The 18,602-nt window shown below is 44.9% G+C and overlaps 1 protein-coding gene across 2 annotated transcripts in view; it reads left to right on the top strand.

The window, feature by feature from the left end:
* Positions 1-18,602, top strand: part of LOC100025187 (tyrosine-protein kinase ZAP-70) — a 44,677-nt gene that overhangs the window by 16,703 nt on the left and 9,372 nt on the right. For both annotated transcript variants that reach the window (XM_007489452.3, XM_007489451.3), the window contains exons 3-10: positions 10,873-11,297; positions 11,520-11,680; positions 14,915-15,053; positions 15,289-15,376; positions 15,564-15,604; positions 15,913-15,958; positions 17,056-17,254; positions 18,158-18,364. In XM_007489452.3, coding sequence (XP_007489514.1) covers positions 10,896-11,297; positions 11,520-11,680; positions 14,915-15,053; positions 15,289-15,376; positions 15,564-15,604; positions 15,913-15,958; positions 17,056-17,254; positions 18,158-18,364 — 1,283 coding nt within the window. In that variant the 5' untranslated portion in view covers positions 10,873-10,895. The remainder of the gene's footprint in view (positions 1-10,872; positions 11,298-11,519; positions 11,681-14,914; positions 15,054-15,288; positions 15,377-15,563; positions 15,605-15,912; positions 15,959-17,055; positions 17,255-18,157; positions 18,365-18,602) is intronic.

Here is an 18,602-nt window from a genome sequence, read left to right as displayed (position 1 = left end):
CACTCTCTTCCTTTAATAGATGGGGCAACTATGGGCAGTGACTTGCCCAAGGCCATCCAGCAAAACCATGATAGAACCTGATCTAGAACCTAGGCTTCCTGATGATCAGCCCTGGGGTTCTTCTCACTACACAGGATTGCCTCTTCACTGCCACTCTAGAGTGGATGAAGAATGGGTCCTCTCGTTGGGGACTCCCTAATTCCTTGCTCATTTTAAGATGCATTGCTCCGCAATGGAAAGAGTTTTGGATTTGGAATCAAAATGAGTGCTACCTGGGGTAGAATTCCTCTGTGACTTTGGTGCAAATCACTTCCCTAACCTGGGATTGTTTCTTCACTTATAAATTAATAATGATATTAGAATGTTATTTCTATGATCTCCCCAGGGGTTGAAAAGGAGAGTAATTTGCTTAAAGCACTATATAAATGGGACTCACTATCTCTAAAAGCCGGAGCTCCTACCAGCCAATCTCTGAGGTCCCTTCTCTCTCTGAATCTATGACCTACCCAGACGGGAACACCATAGTTTCTGAGCACGGGGAAGCTGGGCCAAGAGAGCATCTGGGTGATCAGAGGTAGGTAGGACTGGTGCCTGAGTAAGGGAAGGAACAAGAGCTTGACTTTTCAGTCCAACTCAGTTTAGTTCAACAAATGGTTAATAAGCCCTTTCTTTGAGCCAGGCACTGTGCTAAAAGCTGGGGAAACAAAAAGGCAAAAGTACAGTGCCTGCATTTAAGGAACTTGCATTCTAATTGGGGAGGGAGAACTGAGTACACACAAGATATTTCTTTTTTTTTTAATTTTTAATTTAATTTAATTTTTTTGATTACAATACTCACTTTATTTCCCTCCCTCCCCTCCACCCACCTTTCTGGTAGCCAATGGGCAATTTCATTGGGTATTACTTGTGTTCTCACACAAGATATTTCAGCATGTGTTAATAGTATGTTATATTGCATATATGTGTTACAGGATATGTGCTATATATGTGTGTTAGATAGTCATATGTAATAAACTAGAAAGGTAAATTAGAAGAAAAGGTATTAATCCAGAAATACAAATGAAAAAATGAAGCAAAACTAGAATAATCCCTGCCTTCAGGGAATTGATGTTCTACTTGAGGGATGTAACCTGTGCAAAGTTCAGTGATAAACGTAGATACAGTGAAATTCAAAGTCATTTCAATACCTGGAGAGGGAGGTGGTCAGGAAAGGCTGCATATAGGAGGTGGCACTTGAGGGTCCACAGGTATGAGGGCATTCATTTAGAGTTGGAAGGAGCCTCAAAGACCACTGAGTCCAACACTCTTGTTTGCTGTGAAGGCTAGAGATTTTAAGAGGTACAGGAGAGGAGGGAGAAGGAGAATATTTAAGACTTGAGAAAGCCCCTGGGCAAAAGGTCTGAGCAAGGCATGAGATAGATTGAAGTGAAATTGGACCACTAGTGGACCAGTTCAACTAGGACAAAGAGTTCATCAAGGGAGTCATATAAAATTATGCTGGAAAGGTAGATGGGAGCCAGATTGTAAAGGGGTTGGTCCTCCCCCATTTCCTTAAAATATTTTAAATATAATAATTATTATATAATATTGTATAGCATTATATATTCATTTTGGCAAACCTATGTCACATGTGCCAGAGGGGGGCTGCTCCCCTCCCCCTCTCCACATGCACCTGAGGACATTTCTCCCATCACCTATCCCCTCTGCCCAGAATCCCAATGGGAGTGTTTCCTCCCTCCCCTGTCTAGGGTAAAGCAGGGGACTCACACGTGGTGTGAGGGTTACAGTTTGGGTACTCAATCTCTAAAAGGTTCGCCATCACTGTTATATATAATATATATGATATAACATTATATATTTATAATATTATGTGGTATATATTATTATACATAATTATAGAATATATGATATGTTATATAATATAGAACCAACAATATCATATAATAATTTAAAAGATAATAGAAAATAAAATATTATACATAATAATATATAACAACACTTAATATGTTATTTTACATAATGATATTATATATTGTTCTGCATAATAATATATAAGATGTAATCTTACATATTATTATCCCTCCCTTCTATCCCCTACCCCATGAACAATATAAAAGAAAGTGAAGACCCCCATAATAAATATACATAGTCTGGCAACACAAGAATCTCATTCTGGTCACGTACAAGTGAATGTCTTCCTCTGAATCCTTAACTCTACCTCTTCCCTGGTGGGTTGTTCACTTTATCCTCCATCACCTAGAAACATGGCATTAAACTAGAGTTCTCAAGTCTTTCAAAGTTGTTTTTCTTTATGTTACTGTCCTTGGATACATTGTTCTCCTAGCCCTGCTCGCTTCACCCTGAATTGGTTTTTAGAAATCTCAGTTCCTTTGGAAGTTGTCCATTAGGTCATTTCCTATGGTGTAATGCATTACATTCATCACCCACAATTTATTTATCCATTTCCCAATTGATGGGACCACAAAGAGAGCAGCTATAAATATTTTTGTACATATGGGATCTTTTCTTCTTTCTTTGACCTCTTTGGGGTATAGACCAAGTAATGGTATTGCTGTCAGGCTATGCCAGTTAAGTAACTTAGAGTGGAGAGGGCATAGTTGTAGGAAATTTTAAATGGTAAACTAAAGATTTTATATTTTATCCTAAAAGTAGTAGGGAATGACTGAACATTAAAAAACAAACAAACATACCTTACCTTCTGTTTCAGAATTACAAGGCAGAAGAGTGGTAAGGACTAGGCAATGGGGGTTAAGTGACTTGCCCAGGGTCACACAGCTAGGAAGTGTCTGAGGTCATATTTGAACCCAGAACCTCCCATCTCCAGGCCTGATTCTCTATCCACCTAGCTGCCCCTCTACTGAAGATTTTAAAGTTAGGAAGTGATGAGATCAAATCAAGTATTTTAGTAATATGCTTTTAATAGTTATGGAAACAGAGCAGAGATAGCGATCCTGATGTCAATGATTGAGGTGAGGGGTGGTGAGACCTTGAACTAGGGTGGTGGCTATATAAATAGAGGAGAGAGATGGAAATATTGGGTAGGAGGCTGAATCAGCAAGACTTAGGGAACTGATCAGATAAGTTGGAGTTGGAAGGCACCTTAGAGGTAATTGAGCTCAATTTTCTCATTTTATATATGAGGAAACTGAGGCCCAAGAAGGACCACATACAAGAAATAAGTGACAGTTCCTGGCCATTATTATTATTATTTTTAATCCTTACCTTCTGTCTTAGAATCAATACTATGTAGAAGGCAGAAGAGTGGTCAGGGTTAGGCAATGGGGGTTAAATAGCTTACCCAGGGTCACAGTGAGGTTAGGTTAGGAAGAAATGGAGACCTCTTGTCTCTAGGTCTGGCCCTTAATCCACTGAGCCACCTCACTGCCCCCTGGGCATTCTGTTTGTGGAACTTTGGAGGGTATCAGGGAAAGGGGAAGATGTATATTTGTTGGTTTTGGCCAGTCCTTGCCAATGGAGAAAGTCTCTTTGCCAGGTTAACACAGGGGTCCCCAACAGCTGGCCTGATGGTAGCCTGAGGTCTTGGCTTAGTGGGCATAGGGGAAAAGCCCCTGGGGCACTGCCCAGTGGAGGGAGGCTATGTTAGTCCTGGATAATCAGGTTCTGGAATGATCAAGAGAATGAATTCCACTTAGTCTTCTTGGTTTGGGATCCACTGATGGCTTAGAGTTTCTTCTTAGGGCAAAAGTCCAGCAGCCCCAGGATTTCTACCTACCAGCCTCCTCTAGCTGGGGGGCACTTTAATTTGCATTGTAAATGAGGACAATGTATTTGCAGGGCAACAACCAGCTCCATGATAAACAAATTGGCATGCTCATTAGTCTCTTAAAGCCATCTCCATGTTGGAACTTGGCATGCCAAGAGAAGTCCCGATTACCTAACTATGAGTGACAATATGGTATAGTGGGAGGGCAATGGATTTGGAATCAGGATGACCTGACTCTATGTTGTTGTTCAGTCATTTCAATTATGTCTGACTCTTCATAACCCCATTTTGGGTTTTCTTGGCAAAGTCACTAGAGTGGTTGGCCATTTCCTTCTTCAGCTCATTTTACAGATGAAGAAACCAAGGCAGACAGGGTTACGTGACCTGCCCAGGGCCACACAACTAGGAAGTGTCTGAGGCTAGATTTGAACTAGGGAAGATGAGTCTTCCTGATCCTAGGCCTGGCACTCTATCCACTGCACCACCTAACTATGTAACTGAGCAAACCACTTAACTCCTTGGTGTCTTGGTCTTCTTATCTGTAATTGAACTCTAAAGTTCCATATAGTAACTCCATGAAGTAAAGTCCATGGAGATATTCAGATCTAGAGGTCGGATGCAGAATTACAATTTGAATTTGATTTTTTCCTTGCTCTGATGACTTTGTTCAGTTCCTAAGGATGGTCTCCCTAACTGAGCAGAGCTCACCCTCCCCTGTCTAACTTCTGACTCTTGAGCTAATTTGGTTTAAACAATGGTTAATTTCCAAGTTGTGGGCAATATTCCCATGATCCTCTCCTGGGCTAGCTCCTTCCCTTCCTGGGGTGAACTTGCCATACTTACTGGCCCCTTCTCCACTCTCATACCCTCTACTCCCCACATATAACTTTTGTCTACTCAACTGTGATACTGAATCCTGGGACCAAGGAATTCCTCAGGATCAGAGGTAGTAGTGAGGAAGATAAAGATGGCATTACCCAACAGGTTACATGTCCAAGGCTAGTGCCTAGCCTTGAGCTCCCAAACACAATCAGTCATGAAATTCCAGATCTAGAGCTTGAAGGAGCCACAGAGGTCTTCTAGCCCAACCTTTTCCTTTTACAGAAAGGGAGACTGAGACTTAGAGAGGTAAAATGGCTTCTCTGAGGTTACATAGTTACTTACGGTGCAGAACTGGGATTAGAATCTAGGTGCTCTGACACTATTTCCAGTTGACCATGTTCCTTCTCAGTCTATAGCTCTTCATTTCCAAAATAGATTGAAGGGAGTCAGTTACTCCTGTCACATCCTGTCACTGCTGGTGACACTCACTGCTAGTGACCTCCCATCCTTCAAAATATTTTGGTGCTCAGAGTTGGCAGATATGTGAAATGAAATAGGAACGCAAGAGCTTGAGCCTCCATGGCCACAAAGCCTGGAACCTCCTTTGTGTCCTGGAATCCTTTGTCATTCTACTAACATCCATGGATCCCTTCTCAGAAGTTTTAAATACATAGAATGTCCAGAATTATAATGGAAATCGGTTATGTTGAAATGTAGTTATAAGAATATTTTTTAAAAGTTTATAGACCTCAGGTTGAGAACCTCTCAAATGAAGCAGTTATTCAATCAACTAGTGGTTTTTAGTTATTTTTAAAAATATATAACAATATGTAATATATATGGTTTGCTGTAAATATGTAATTAGCTATAATAAATATGCTTATCCAAGAGAACAGTTTCTTTTTTAAAAGTTGTTATGTATAGGCGGAGCTGAGGCTTCTGGTGCTGGGGCTGAGCAACATAAAGGAGATGAGGGACAAAGAGGTTTGAAGAAATAGGGGACTTATTGAGTCACTGAAATAGTGTTGCATTTGGAATCAGGAGGTTGGGGTTCAGATCTCACTTCTTATACCAGGAAAATGATCAAATATGAAAACATATGCCAAGAGCTTTGCCAATGTTAAAGTGCAAGGTGATTATGGTGATGATGGTGGCGATAGAGATAATGATGATGAAGATATTGGTGGATGACAATATCATCACCAAGTCACTGTACTTCTTTGGTCCTCAGTTTCTTCATCTGTAAAATGAGGAGATTACAGTAAGGGAATGTTGTGTCATATAAAGAGGCTGATTTGGGAGTCAGAAGAATTTAGGTCCAGTCTCTACCATGTTCTGGTTATATAGCCCTGGGAAAGCCACTAAACCTCTCCAGTTTCCAGGAAACTTTTTGGAATTTAGAATTGGAGTTGAGAGCACCAAAGGAATATAAGGGATTTCTTACCCATTTTGTGCTATGGACTCCTTGGGCAGTCAGTCTGGTGAAGACTAGGGACTCAATCAGAATTATCTTTTTAAATGCATAAAATGCACAGGATTTTATTTTATTTCATTTAAAAATTTTAATGACAAATTTCCACATAAGTTTTCTGAAGTTATATGATCCACATTGTCTCCCTCCCTTCTTCCTTTCCTTCTCTTGGAGCTAGCAAGCAATTCAATCTGGCTTAAACATATATTATCATGCAAAACACACGTCCATATTATTCATTTTTGTAAGTGAATAATCTTATAGATAACCTCCCCAAACATATACCCAAATAAACAAGTGATAAATCATATTTTTCATCTGCATTCCTACTCCAACATTTCTTTCTCTGGAGGTGGAGAGCATTCTTTGTCATAAATACTTTAGAATTGTCCTGGATCATTGTTTTGCTGTTAGTAGCAAAGTCCATTACATTTGATAGTTCCACAATATTGCCGTTACTGTGTACAGTATTTCCCTGGTTCTGCTTATTTCACTCTGCATCAGTTCATGGAAATCTCTCCAGCTCTTTCTGAAATCATCCTATTCATTATTCCTTATAGCACAATAGTCTTCCATCACTATCATATACCACAATTTGTTCAGCCATTCCCCAACTGAGGGATATCCTTTTAGTTTCCAATTCTTTGCTTTCACAAAAAGAATCGCTATAAATATTTTTATTATACAGGATTTTAAAGAAATCCAATTATATAAAAATAAAGACGTAATTTCTCTCCATCCAAGTTCATGGACCCCCTAAAGTACTTCTGATTCAATTCCATTATCTTACAAAGGAGGAAACTGAGTCCAGAGAGAATAAAGTATTTGCTCAAGATCTTCCGACCACTAAGAGTCCAGCCTAACACGAATGAATAAAAGAATGAATGAAAACATATTCCTTGAGCACTTAATCTTTGCCAGTCACTGATAGATAGAAAGTCAAGTTGTTGATCAGCATTAGTAAAGGAAATTCTAAACTCGGAGAGCTCTCTAAACCAAAGAAACTGCAAACCTGATCCCCTTTTCACTAAATTCTTGCATAGATCACAGAGCTTTGAGGGAAACTATGTGCAAACTTTAAATTAATTGTGACGAAGAACTTCAAATTGAAGGGATACCCAGCAATTAGGGAATGGCTAAACAAGTTGTGGCATATCATTGTGATGTAATACCACTGGACTGTAAGAAGTGATGAGCAGATTCATTTAGGGAAAATAGGGAAAGATCCACATGAAAGTATGAAGAATAAAAAAACAGAACCAAGAGAACATTATATATGGCAACAAAAATGTTGTTTGAAGAGTGACTTGTGCATGTCTACTTTCAGAGAAAGAACTGATAAATAGAAATAAGCAAGACATTGTTTTATATATGCATATATCTTTTTGTTGAATGATGCCTTCTCTAATGGGGGGAGGGTGGTAGGGAGAGAGTTAGCTGGTTATTTTAATGCAACAAATTTAAATTAAAAATTAATGATAATAATAGCTAGTATTTGCATAGTGCTTTAAGGTTTTCAAAGTGATTTTCATATATTTCATTTTATCCTCATAAAAGCACTAGGATGTAGGTACTGTTATTACCTCTCCCCCATTTTACAGATAAGGAAACTGAGGCAGGTATAGCTTAGGTTATTAGCCCACAGTCAGTAAGGATCTGAAGCAGGATTCAAACTCAGTTCTTCCTTGACTCTAAATCCCATGCACAATCATATTGTGACAGGGTCCCTGCAAGGACCCTCTGTTCTGAGATCAGTGAGATATAATAAAACAATCAACCTTGGTAATAGAAATATAAGCAGAAGACTAACTCTGGAATTTGGTAATTCTAGTTAAATAATTAATTTCCACTAGGGACAATAGACTAGAGATGTTGGGTTGGCAGCATGGCATAGTGGGAACTTGGAGTCAGGAGATTTTGATCATAATCTTAGCTCAGAATACTTGCTAGCTGTGACTAATCCTGAGCAAAGTGGTTAGATACTGTAAACCTTGTAGCTAGGCACACAGTAAGCATTTAATAAATGCTTGTGGCCTGTTTCCTTATTTGTAAAACAGAGATACTACTTGCATTACCTATCTTCCAGGGTTGTTCTGAGGAAAGTTAGCTAGAGGGGGCAGTTGGGTGGTTCAGTGTATAAAGAACCAGGCCTAGAATTGGGAGGTCCTGGGTTCAAATTTGACCTCAGACACATCCTAACTGTGTGCCCCTGGGAAAGTCACTTCATCCTTGCTGCTCTTCTGGCTTGGAAATGATACTAAGAAAATAAGAGTTAAAAAAAAATAAAAGAAAAGAGAAGAAAGAAAGAGGTGAGTTGTAGGGCTTGTTGAACCTCCTACTTATTTTAATTCCCTGGAAGCAGAGGTGATGGCAATAGAGGTGGGAGATAATTGAGGGGGAGCCTGAGTGAAATGGGATGGGTAATGGTGGGAAGCAGACATAGTGGTGCCTACTGGTTTGGAGAGTGGATGGGGAAAGCCTTTGAGGTTTACCAGCAGACCTGATCTGCCAGGTGGGAGCTCAGAACATGATTAAGCATGTATGAGTGGTAGGTGGTTGCCCATGAAGGCCTCTATGGGTCCTCGGTTACAGGCAGCAGTATGTGGAAGTATAATGGAAGGCTGCCTGGAAATGGCGAGTTGGGAGCTGGATTAGAGGGATCATTGATGGGATGGACCCAGTGTGGAAAATCTTAGGAGCCAAAGCCCAGAGTTGGGAATAAACATAGTGTGGACAGTACCTGGCACACAGGAAACGATAAATGCTTAATGATTGACTGGTTGGCTGTTTGGAAAGATGGGGTGGGGAGTAGGAGGGATGTGGGGAGGGCAGGATCCTTGATGAGGGGGTATTGAGTACAGAGGAAATAGGAGGAGTTTGAATCTAATCTGGAATTTTTCTCTTAGTCTCCACTGACTCCCTCTTCCTCAAGGGAGCCAAAGAACAAGGACAGAAAGCTGGAAAGGACCCCAGGGTTCCTTCATGGCTATAGGGACAGACTCAAACACTAAGAGCCATTAGGGTTGGGCTCAGGGAGCCTCTTGTCTCTCTGTCCAATTCCTCCATGCTTAGGCTGAGTTTTCTTGGACCATAGAGCCTTCAGTTCCCTTTTACTAAGGACTCCTTGTCCCTCTTGGTCCCTCTAATTCTTCCCTTCTCACTCTGGTCTCTATTCTGTCTCTCTCCTTCTTGCCTCCTCCTTTTCCTTGAATGCATCTCCTTTCTCTTTTCTTCCCTCAGCTTCTTTCTCTCCATTTTTCTTTCTTTCATCTTTGTTCTCTCTTTCTCTTCCTCCCTCCTTGCCTCCTCCTCCTCAGCCTCCTAACCCCCCCCCCTCCTCCTCCATCCTTCTTGCTCTGCCCTCAAGGCACTCCTCCCTCTCTCTCTCCATCTGGGCTCCAGCCCCACTCCTGTCCCTCCAGCCTGGCCAGATTGGAGGCCCCAGGCGCCTCCTGGGGAAGGGGCTTGACAAGCACTGCTGACAATTTCCTGCCACAGTATCCGGCCACTAGTCCTGCTGAGACTGTGGGCCCCCTCCCCTGCTCTCCACTCCCCAACTCCTCCCTCCTCTTCCGGCCTCCCTCCTCCCCTTCCCTCCCACTGCTTCCTTTCTCCTTCCTGCCTCCCCCAGTTTCCTCCCCTTCAACCCCTCCTCTCATTCCTTTCTCATCTCTTCTCCTTCTTTTCTTCTCTCATCCCTGCCATCATCAATCAAACCTTTCTACACTTTTCCTGAGCTCTGGCTGTGTGTCAGGCCATATCCATGGGGGCCTTTGGGGAGCAACTGAGCTGTAGTGGGGGCACCCCTGGGGTCCATTTGGCTCACCAGGGGCCGATTCCCTACTTTTCCCCCCACTCCTTGGGTTGCACTGGGCTGTTCCTTTCTACTCTGGGCCTCAGTTTCTTCCCCTCTGAAATGGGGTGACTAAGGTCCTCCCTCTGCCTGGCATGCCCCCGCATTGCTATGGAGGATGTGAAGGTGATTACAAAGCATTACATGAAGTATAACAGCGTGTAGAGGGCTTGTCCTCACCACACCTGGGAAATTCGGTTCAAGTCTGGAAACGGGATTTAGGGAAGGCAGTTTGAGCTCTACACATGAAAGAATCAGTTGAAAGAACTGGAGATGTTTACTCTGCAGAAAAGAAGCCTTTAATGGGGTGTGGGGGAAAAATGTGGTAGCTTCCTTCAAGTATCTGAGGTGCAGCACCAAGAGATGGAAGGTGAGAGGTCCACCGAGTTAAGCTCAGTGTAAATAATTTTCCTAAGAAAGGGCAGCTAAGTGGCACAGTGGGTAAAGTGCCAGCCTGAAGTCAGGAAAAGGCTTATCTCCTTGAGTTCAAATCTGAACTCAAGACACTAGCTGTGTGACCCTGGGCAAGTCACATTACTCTGTTTGCCTCAGTTTCCTCACCTGTCCAATGAGCCGGAGAAGGAATGGCAAACCACTCCAGTATCTTTGCCAAGAAAACCCCCAAAAGGGGCCTTGAGGAGTGGGACACGACTGATTGGACAACAAGAAAAAGAGCCTAAGTCTAAAAGTGGAATGGTCTGCCTAGGGAGGCCAGCACTGCGTTTTTTCTTAGGAAGTTTTCTATCTGGGGAAGAATGGGCACCCGGAGATGCTGTTCTAGTGTTGATGGCCCGTGAGGTCCTTCTCTTCCAGCTCTGGAATGCTGAGACTGGAGAGGGCTGGGTACTGGCATAGCTAGGGAAGAGGGCCCAAAGGAGCTAAGGAAGGATTGAACGCGAGCTGGGGCATAGACGGGCGAGGCTGGGAGGCCAGGATGGGTTCTGAGGCTGATGAAACTTGCCTGGACTACCTCCATGCTAGGTGGTGCCCTCGGGGAGTCCACGATGCCCGATGCAGCCGCCCACCTGCCCTTCTTCTATGGGAGCATCTCCAGGGCTGAGGCGGAGGACCACCTCAAACTGGCAGGCATGGCCGATGGGCTCTTCCTGCTGCGCCAGTGCCTGCGCAGCCTGGGCGGCTATGTGCTCTCCCTGGTGTATAACCTGACCTTCCACCATTACCCCATCGAACGTCAGCTGAATGGCACGTACGCCATCGCAGGAGGCAAGCCCCACTGCGGCCCAGCTGAGCTCTGTGAATTCTACTCCAAGGATGCTGATGGCCTCCCCTGTCCTCTGCGCAAGCCCTGCAACAGGCCCAGTGGCCTGGAGCCCCAGCCAGGTGTCTTTGACAGTCTTCGGGACAGTATGGTTCGAGACTATGTGCGCCAGACCTGGAAACTAGAGGTGTGGCCCAGGCGGGGGACCCTGGCGGGGCAGGGGGTGCCTCAGGGGACTGGCCCAGAGCAGGGTGGTGGGTGCCCCTGAGGAAGCTAGCCCTCTGAGCTTCAGCTTTTCCCTCCCTGGTCTCCCTGCCCTAGCTCCCTCTCAGGGTGCCTTTGGAAACCTTGCACAAGTGGGGGCTGTTCTTCCTCCTCCTGAGAGCACCCTGGCCCTTTCCCTCCCCAGGGTGAAGCCTTGGAGCAGGCCATCATCAGCCAGGCCCCCCAGGTGGAGAAGCTCATTGCCACGACAGCCCACGAGCGGATGCCTTGGTACCACAGCTCCATCTCCAGAGAGGAAGCGGAGAGGAAGCTGTACTCGGGCACTCAGCACGATGGCAAGTTCTTGTAAGTGGGACAGCAGCGAGCTGAGTGTGTGTGTGTGCGAGCGTGCATGTGTGTCGAGTTCTATGTCTGTGAATGCATGTTGCTCGTAGATGACACATTAGTGTCTCCATGGGACAGGGGCTGTTTGAGCAAACAGATGTGCTTTGTCAATAGGGAGAGACCACATTAAAAAGCCTGGCTGGTTTTCTGGCTGGAATGTCGAAGGAACCCCGGCATCCTAGCTCTCTTGGAGTGCTTCCTGGGCACTGCTACGCATTGGCTTTGGGAGTTGGAACTGACATGTACAGTGGCTAAGTCAGTAAACATGTATTAAGCACCTACTATGTGCTACATGCTAAGGGGACTGCTGTATGCACATTGTAAGTCACAGGACCTTTGGCTAAAGCTCTCATCCATCTCCAAGGCTGTCTGGCAGGAGGCGCCCTCCTCTTCCTAAGGGAGAATTAAAAAGCTATCTTCAACTGAGAGACAGAAACAGACAGAGAGACAGAGACAGAGAGAGAGAGACAGAGAGAGAGACAGAGACAGAGAGAGACAGAGACAGAGACAGAGAGAGAGAGAGACAGAAAGAGACAGAGAGAGACAGAGAGAGAGAGACAGAGACACAGAGAGAGAGAGTCAGAGACACAGAGAGAGACACAGAGAGAGACAGAGACAGAGACAGAGAGAGACAGAGACAGAGAGAAAGAGACAGAGACACAGAGAGAGACAGAGAGAGAGGGAGGGAAAGACAGAGACAGACAGAGACAGAGAGAGACAGACAGAGACAGAGACAGAGAGAGACAGAGACAGAGAGAGACAGACAGAGAGAGACAGACAGAGAGAGACAGACAGAGACAGAGACACAGAGACAGAGACACAGAGACAGACAGAGACAGAGACAGAGAGAAAGGGGGAGAGAGAGAGAGAGAGAGAGAGAGAGAGAGAGAGAGGGAGGGAGGGGGAGAAAGAGAGAGACAGAGAGAGACAGAGAGAGGGAGAGAGAGAGACAGAGGGAGAGAGAGAGAGACAGAGAGAGAAAGAGAGAGACAGAGAGAGGGAGAGAGAGACAAAGAGAGGGAGAGACAGAGACAGACAGAGAGACAGAGACATCAAACATGCTTCTTAAAAGTGTTTTAAGTGCATTAGATGTTTTGCCCCTGGCTCATACAAGGGCATCCATCACTCTTGCCTCACCATTCCTGACCACCTTCATGGTCCCTGAAAACCCTACTGGGGCCAAAAGCTAATCCTAAACTTTATGTTAAAAGGATGGGTCCTTTTAAAGAACCAAAGACCTAATTGTGCCAGTTGATGCAAAAAATATTTATTTATTTACTTTAAAATATAAATGTTCACTCTATATCTATTTTCTTTGCCTTATGAATAAAAAAAAAAGACAGCATCAATCGACGTGGCTTAGTCCTTCAAGGTAGTCTTTTTTTTTTTTAAACCCATACCTTCTGTCTTAGAGCAGTAAGGGCTAGCCTTGTGATGGCGAACCTATGACAGGTGTGTCAGCACTGACACATGTAGCCATTTTTGGTGACACGAGGCCGCATACAGAGAAATATGGGGCCACAGGCTGAGGACGTATTTTTTCCTCTAGTGACACACCACCCGAGTTATGCTCAGTTTTTTGGTGAATTTTGACACACCAAGCTCAAAAGGTTGCCCATCACTGGGCTAGCCAGTGGGGGCTAAGTGACTTGCCTAGGATCACACAGCTAAGAAATATCTTTTATTTTCACAAATTTTATTTTTTATTTATCATTATATTTATTATTTTAATCAATTACTAGTTAATAGTATTCATTAGAGTATTCATATTATAATTCATCTAATAATTTTATAATAATATTTATATTAAAATACCAAGTTATAAATGAACTTTTAAATAAAAAATAATGAATATAATCTGCTAAGTATTATATATTTGCTAGATTTTAACCCAGGTCTGTCTCTAGGCCTGGTTCTGTATCCACTGAGTCACCTGGCTGCTCCTCCCCACCCCCATTTCAGAGTATTCCTAAATTCTGGTCCTTCTGGCAAGGTTTTATGTTGTGAAGGGTGCTGTTGTAGGTGACCATGAAATCACCAATTTTGCGATTGCTTATGTGATCGTACGTTGGCTTGTGAGAGAGTGCCTGCGTTCTGTGGTGTGTGTTTGTGCTTGCCTGTGGGCAGGAAGGAATGGTTTTCTTTGAACGGAGGTGTTGAGTACTAGTTTGGCCCATGTGCTCATCTGTATGTTTGCTTCTGCTAAGAGTATGGGAAGTATATTGGCCTGTCCTTGTGTTTGCCTGGAAGTGTGGGGTTGCCCCGGGCTGTATTTGCCTGCTATTTGGGAGATCCTCTGGAGACTGGAAGTGGTACTGGAGTCAGAGGACCTGGGCTCAAATCCCATCTTTGTATCCTTGGGCTAGTCACTTTCTCTTCAGGGGCCTCAGTTTCCCCCTCAGGATTTTGAGGACCTCTGAGGTCCCTTCTAGTTCTAAATGTGTGATGCTGTGATCCATTGAGAGAACAGAGGCAAAACTATGGGGCTCCCCACCTTCTCCCCTTGCCTGCTTCTACCAGGACCAGTAGGTTGGGTCGGGGGCTCCTATTCCCACTGAGGCACTGGGCATCCACTGGCCACAGCGATTTCTCCCTCCTCCAGGGAGACATCCCAGGCCATAGTGGTAAAGATATTGGATTGAGAATGAGAGGAGTTGGGAGCATTTGGGTACCACAGTGGAGAGCATCAGGCTTGGAGTCAGAAGGACCTGAGCTCAAATCTGGCCTCAGTCACTTCCTAGCTGTGTGACTCTGGGCAAGTCACTTAATTCCATTTGCCTGGTCCTCCTTCCCTTGCTGTTCTTCTGTCTTAGAATTGATACTAAAACAGAAGGGATGGGTTTTTGGGGAAAAAAGAATTGGAGGGCTGGGATTCAAATTCTGCCTCTTTTCATTATTCTTCCTCTGTGAACTTGGGCAAACAGCCTGGCTGAGCCTCAATTTCCTTCAATTATAAAATTGTGTGTGTATGTGTGTGTGAGTGTGAGTGTGTGTGTGAGCATGAGTGTCTGTGTGTGTGAGTATTTGAGTGTGAGTGAGTGTGAGTATGTGTGTGTAAGTGTGTGTGGGAGTGTGTGGTCCCTCCCAATTCTGCCTGTGATCTTGGCATAGGCAGGCTAGGTGTGCTTTGGGGACGTCCTGATAAGCCCGGGGACTAGGAGACTTCTTGTTTTCCCTCTCCATCACCTGCTGTAGGCTTAGGCCCAGGAAGGAACACGGGAGCTATGCTTTGTCCCTCATCTATGGCAAGACCGTCTACCACTACCTCATCAACCAGGACAAGTCTGGCAAGTACTGTATTCCTGAGGGCACCAAGTTTGACACCCTGTGGCAGGTAAGCAGCCCAAGCCCGTTCCTATTCCACCTCTCCTCCTCTCTACTGTGCCCGTGGAATTACCCAGACAACTAGCCTCCCACTCTGCTCTCCTCACCTTTCTCTCCCAGTGAGGAAACCCTGAGGAGGGGGCCTGGTCCTGTCCCTCCTACCGGTGCTGGGGGGGGGGGGAGCTCGACTGGGGGTTTGGGCCCTGCTAGGCCTGATGCCTCTGTCTTCCCCCTCTCGCCTCCAGCTGGTGGAATACCTGAAGCTGAAGTCAGATGGGCTTATCTACTGTCTAAAGGAGATTTGTCCTAATGCCAGTGCTTCTACTGCTTCTGGTAAGGGGACTTGGGTCTGGGGCTGGCCTTGGAGCTAGGAGTGGGGTGAGGGCTCAGAGCTGGGCTAGGGTGTGGGGTACGGCACCCATTATGAGCTGAGGGCTGGATCAGAGGAGGCAGGACATCTCTTTGGTCTCTCCAAGGCACTTCATTGGCCCTCTTTGTCCCAACCCAACTCTTTTTCCAGTGACTGCAGCTCCCACACTTCCTGTTCATCCCTCCATGCCTGTGAGTCTGGACCCTGGGGTTGGGGAGGCAGGGATTTGGTCCCTGACATTTATTTGGGGATGGGTGTCCTCGGACTCGAGCCAGAACCCCAGTCTGTCCTCCCAGCATCCTGCTGCTCCTGAACTGTCCAGGGTCTGGGTCCTTTAGGGAACTGGGATGGGTGGGTGGGCCTGGGGAAGGGCATTCATAGGTATAGGACGCCAAGTTCAAGCTCCCCAGGAAGAACTGGGGATCTCCCGAGGCAATAGGAAGTTACTTGTTGGATGATACTCCCTGGGTGGCCAACCTTATGTCCCTTTGGTTCTCAGAGAAGAAATGATACCTTCAACTCTGATGGATACACCCCTGAGCCAGGTGAGTGGTGGGCCCAGAGAAAAGCAAGGAATTTGTACTGTCTGCAGACCCCTTGGAAGAGAGCTTTGGGGAACCGTCTTCCAGAAGCAGAATGAAGGGTTGCCCTCTGGAAGAGAGGCTAGAATTGTCCTGACAGGCATGGGAGGGGGCTGGAGCATGGGGAAGTTACAGAGCATCAAGTTTAGCCTCCTTAAAAGGAAAAGTGTCCAAACAATCATACCCAAAGTGGAAAAGGCTGCCATGTCAGGTGGTGAGTTCATCATCCCTATTGGTCTCCAAGCCAAGGCTAGTTGAGCCCTTGTTACAGATGTTGTAGGTGGGAGTGTGGAATTCCTGCTCAATTTCATTGTGGATTAGGTCAGGGGTTCTTTAATGAATGTGTATTCTGGACCTCTTAGGTCATCAGTCTGGTGGAGCCAATGAATCATATTTTTAAACGCAAAGACCAAAATACCTAAAATTACAAAGGAAACCAATTGTATTGAAATGCATTTACCAGAATATTAATAGAGCAAGTTTATAGAGCTCAGGTGAAGAACCCCAAACCTCTAGAACCTTTGGAGGTCCCTTCCAGTTTGGAAAGTATCTTGTCTTAGTATCAATTAAAAAACTAACTAACTTCTATCTTAGAAAACAATACTAATTATTGCTTCCAAGGCAGAAGAGTGGATAATGGGGGTGACTTGCCCAGGGTCACCCAGATAGGAAGTTTTGGGGGTCACATTTGAACCCAGGACCTTTTATCTCTAGATCTGGCTCTCAATCCACAGAATCACCTAGCTGCCCCCTTCAAATCAATTCTAAGTCAGAAGAGTGGTAAGGGCTAGGTAATTGTAGTTAAGTAACTTGTCCAGGGTCACACAGCCAGGAAGTGTCTGAGGCCAGAGGCACAGGTCTTAAAGTGTCCCAAGAGAGTAGCTGAGTTGTCAGAATCCCCCAGAGGGGCCAGAGGCACAGTACTGGTCATCCCAGCAACAACTGATTGGTACATGCCAAATCTATGCATGTCATGGCAACATTGGATGGGTAAGGGGGTTGGCCTCCTGAGCCCGGGGCACTGAGGAGCATCCCTTCTCTTCTCTTCCTTGTGTGGGCAGCGCGCCTGGTCAACAATCAAGGTGAAAAGTCTCGAGTCCTTCCCATGGACACCAGTGTGTATGAGAGCCCCTATAGTGACCCTGAAGAGCTCAAGGATAAGAAACTCTTCCTGAAGAGAGAGAATCTGATAATAGATGAAGTGGAGCTGGGCTCAGGCAACTTTGGCTGTGTCCGCAAGGGAGTCTACAAGATGAGAAAGTAAGAAGAGGCCCAGGGTAGGGTTGTTGGATCATGGGGTTAAAATTTTTGTTGTTGTTGATTATAAACTCCCTTCTCCAGCTCATTTTACAGATGAGGAAACTGAGGCAAACAGGTCTAAGTGGCTTGCCTAGGGTCACACAGCTTGTAAGTGTCCAAGAACTCAGGAAGATGAGGCTTGGCTCTTTATCCACTGTATCACCTAGCTGCCTCTATAGGGTTATAAATCAAGAGCTAGAAGGAACCTCGAAGGCCATTTGATAGGCCAGTCTTCTCATGATACAGTTTTGTAGAAAACTGAGGCCCATGTAACTCAAGTGACTTATCCAAGATCACATTGGCAGTAAGTAAAAAAGCTAGTATTTGAACTTAGATCTTCCAATGCCAGAGCCAGCACTCTTGAGGGGCTTTTAGGTGGTGCAGTGGATAAAGCACTGGACCTGAAGTCTCTACCTCAGTTTTCTCAGCTCTAAAATGGGGATAATAATAGATAGCACCAACCTGCTAGGGTTGTTGTGAGGAAGTAATGAAATAATATTTAAGTACTTACTACAGTGTCTAGCACATAGTAGATGCTTAATAAATGCTCATTTCCTTCCCTCCCATTCTCTTCTTTCCATTACACCATGTTGGGTCATGAAGGGTAGGCAATCCAAATATGTGATGAGTGCATGAGAACCAAGAGACTTGAAGTCTGCTGGTTCTGCCCTTGATTGATGTGACCTTGGGAAAATCTCTTCCCCTTTTCTGGGTTTCAGTTCCCTTATTTATACAATGAGAAGATTGAACTAGAATTTGTTCTATTTGAGGGCCCTAACTGGTAGAGGCTGGAGAGGGAGGATGGAGTCTGATGGAAGTCTGGCAAGTGACAGGACCAGAGCATTCTCTATGTGTCCTTGGCAGGAAGCAGATTGATGTGGCCATTAAGGTACTTAAGAGCACCAATGAGAAGGCAGAGAAAGAAGAGATGATGAAGGAGGCCCATATCATGCACCAGCTGGACAACCCTTACATTGTACGGATCATTGGCGTGTGCAAGGCTGAGGCTCTTATGCTGGTCATGGAGATGGCCACTGGAGGACCCTTAAACAAGTTCCTGTCCTCTAAGAGGTAAACAGGGATAGGGAAGTGGGGTTAGGAGTGTGTGTATAGTACACATACATACCAAACTCTCTCCTATGAATATACTTCTGGTGCTCACACTTGTAATAAAAATCATTCCCATTTCCCTAGCAAACTATTCTTTCATTCCTTCCTTCTTTTGTTCGTTCATTCATTTGTTCGTTCTTGCCTCCCTCCCTTTCTCCCTCTCTCACCTTCCTTCCTTCCTTCCTTCCTTCCTTCCTTC

This window comes from Monodelphis domestica, chromosome 3, assembly GCF_027887165.1.
Source record: "Monodelphis domestica isolate mMonDom1 chromosome 3, mMonDom1.pri, whole genome shotgun sequence".
NCBI lineage: Eukaryota > Metazoa > Chordata > Mammalia > Didelphimorphia > Didelphidae > Monodelphis > Monodelphis domestica.
The sequence above is the reverse complement of the archived record's forward strand: the minus strand, read 5'-3'. Positions and strand labels throughout refer to the sequence as shown.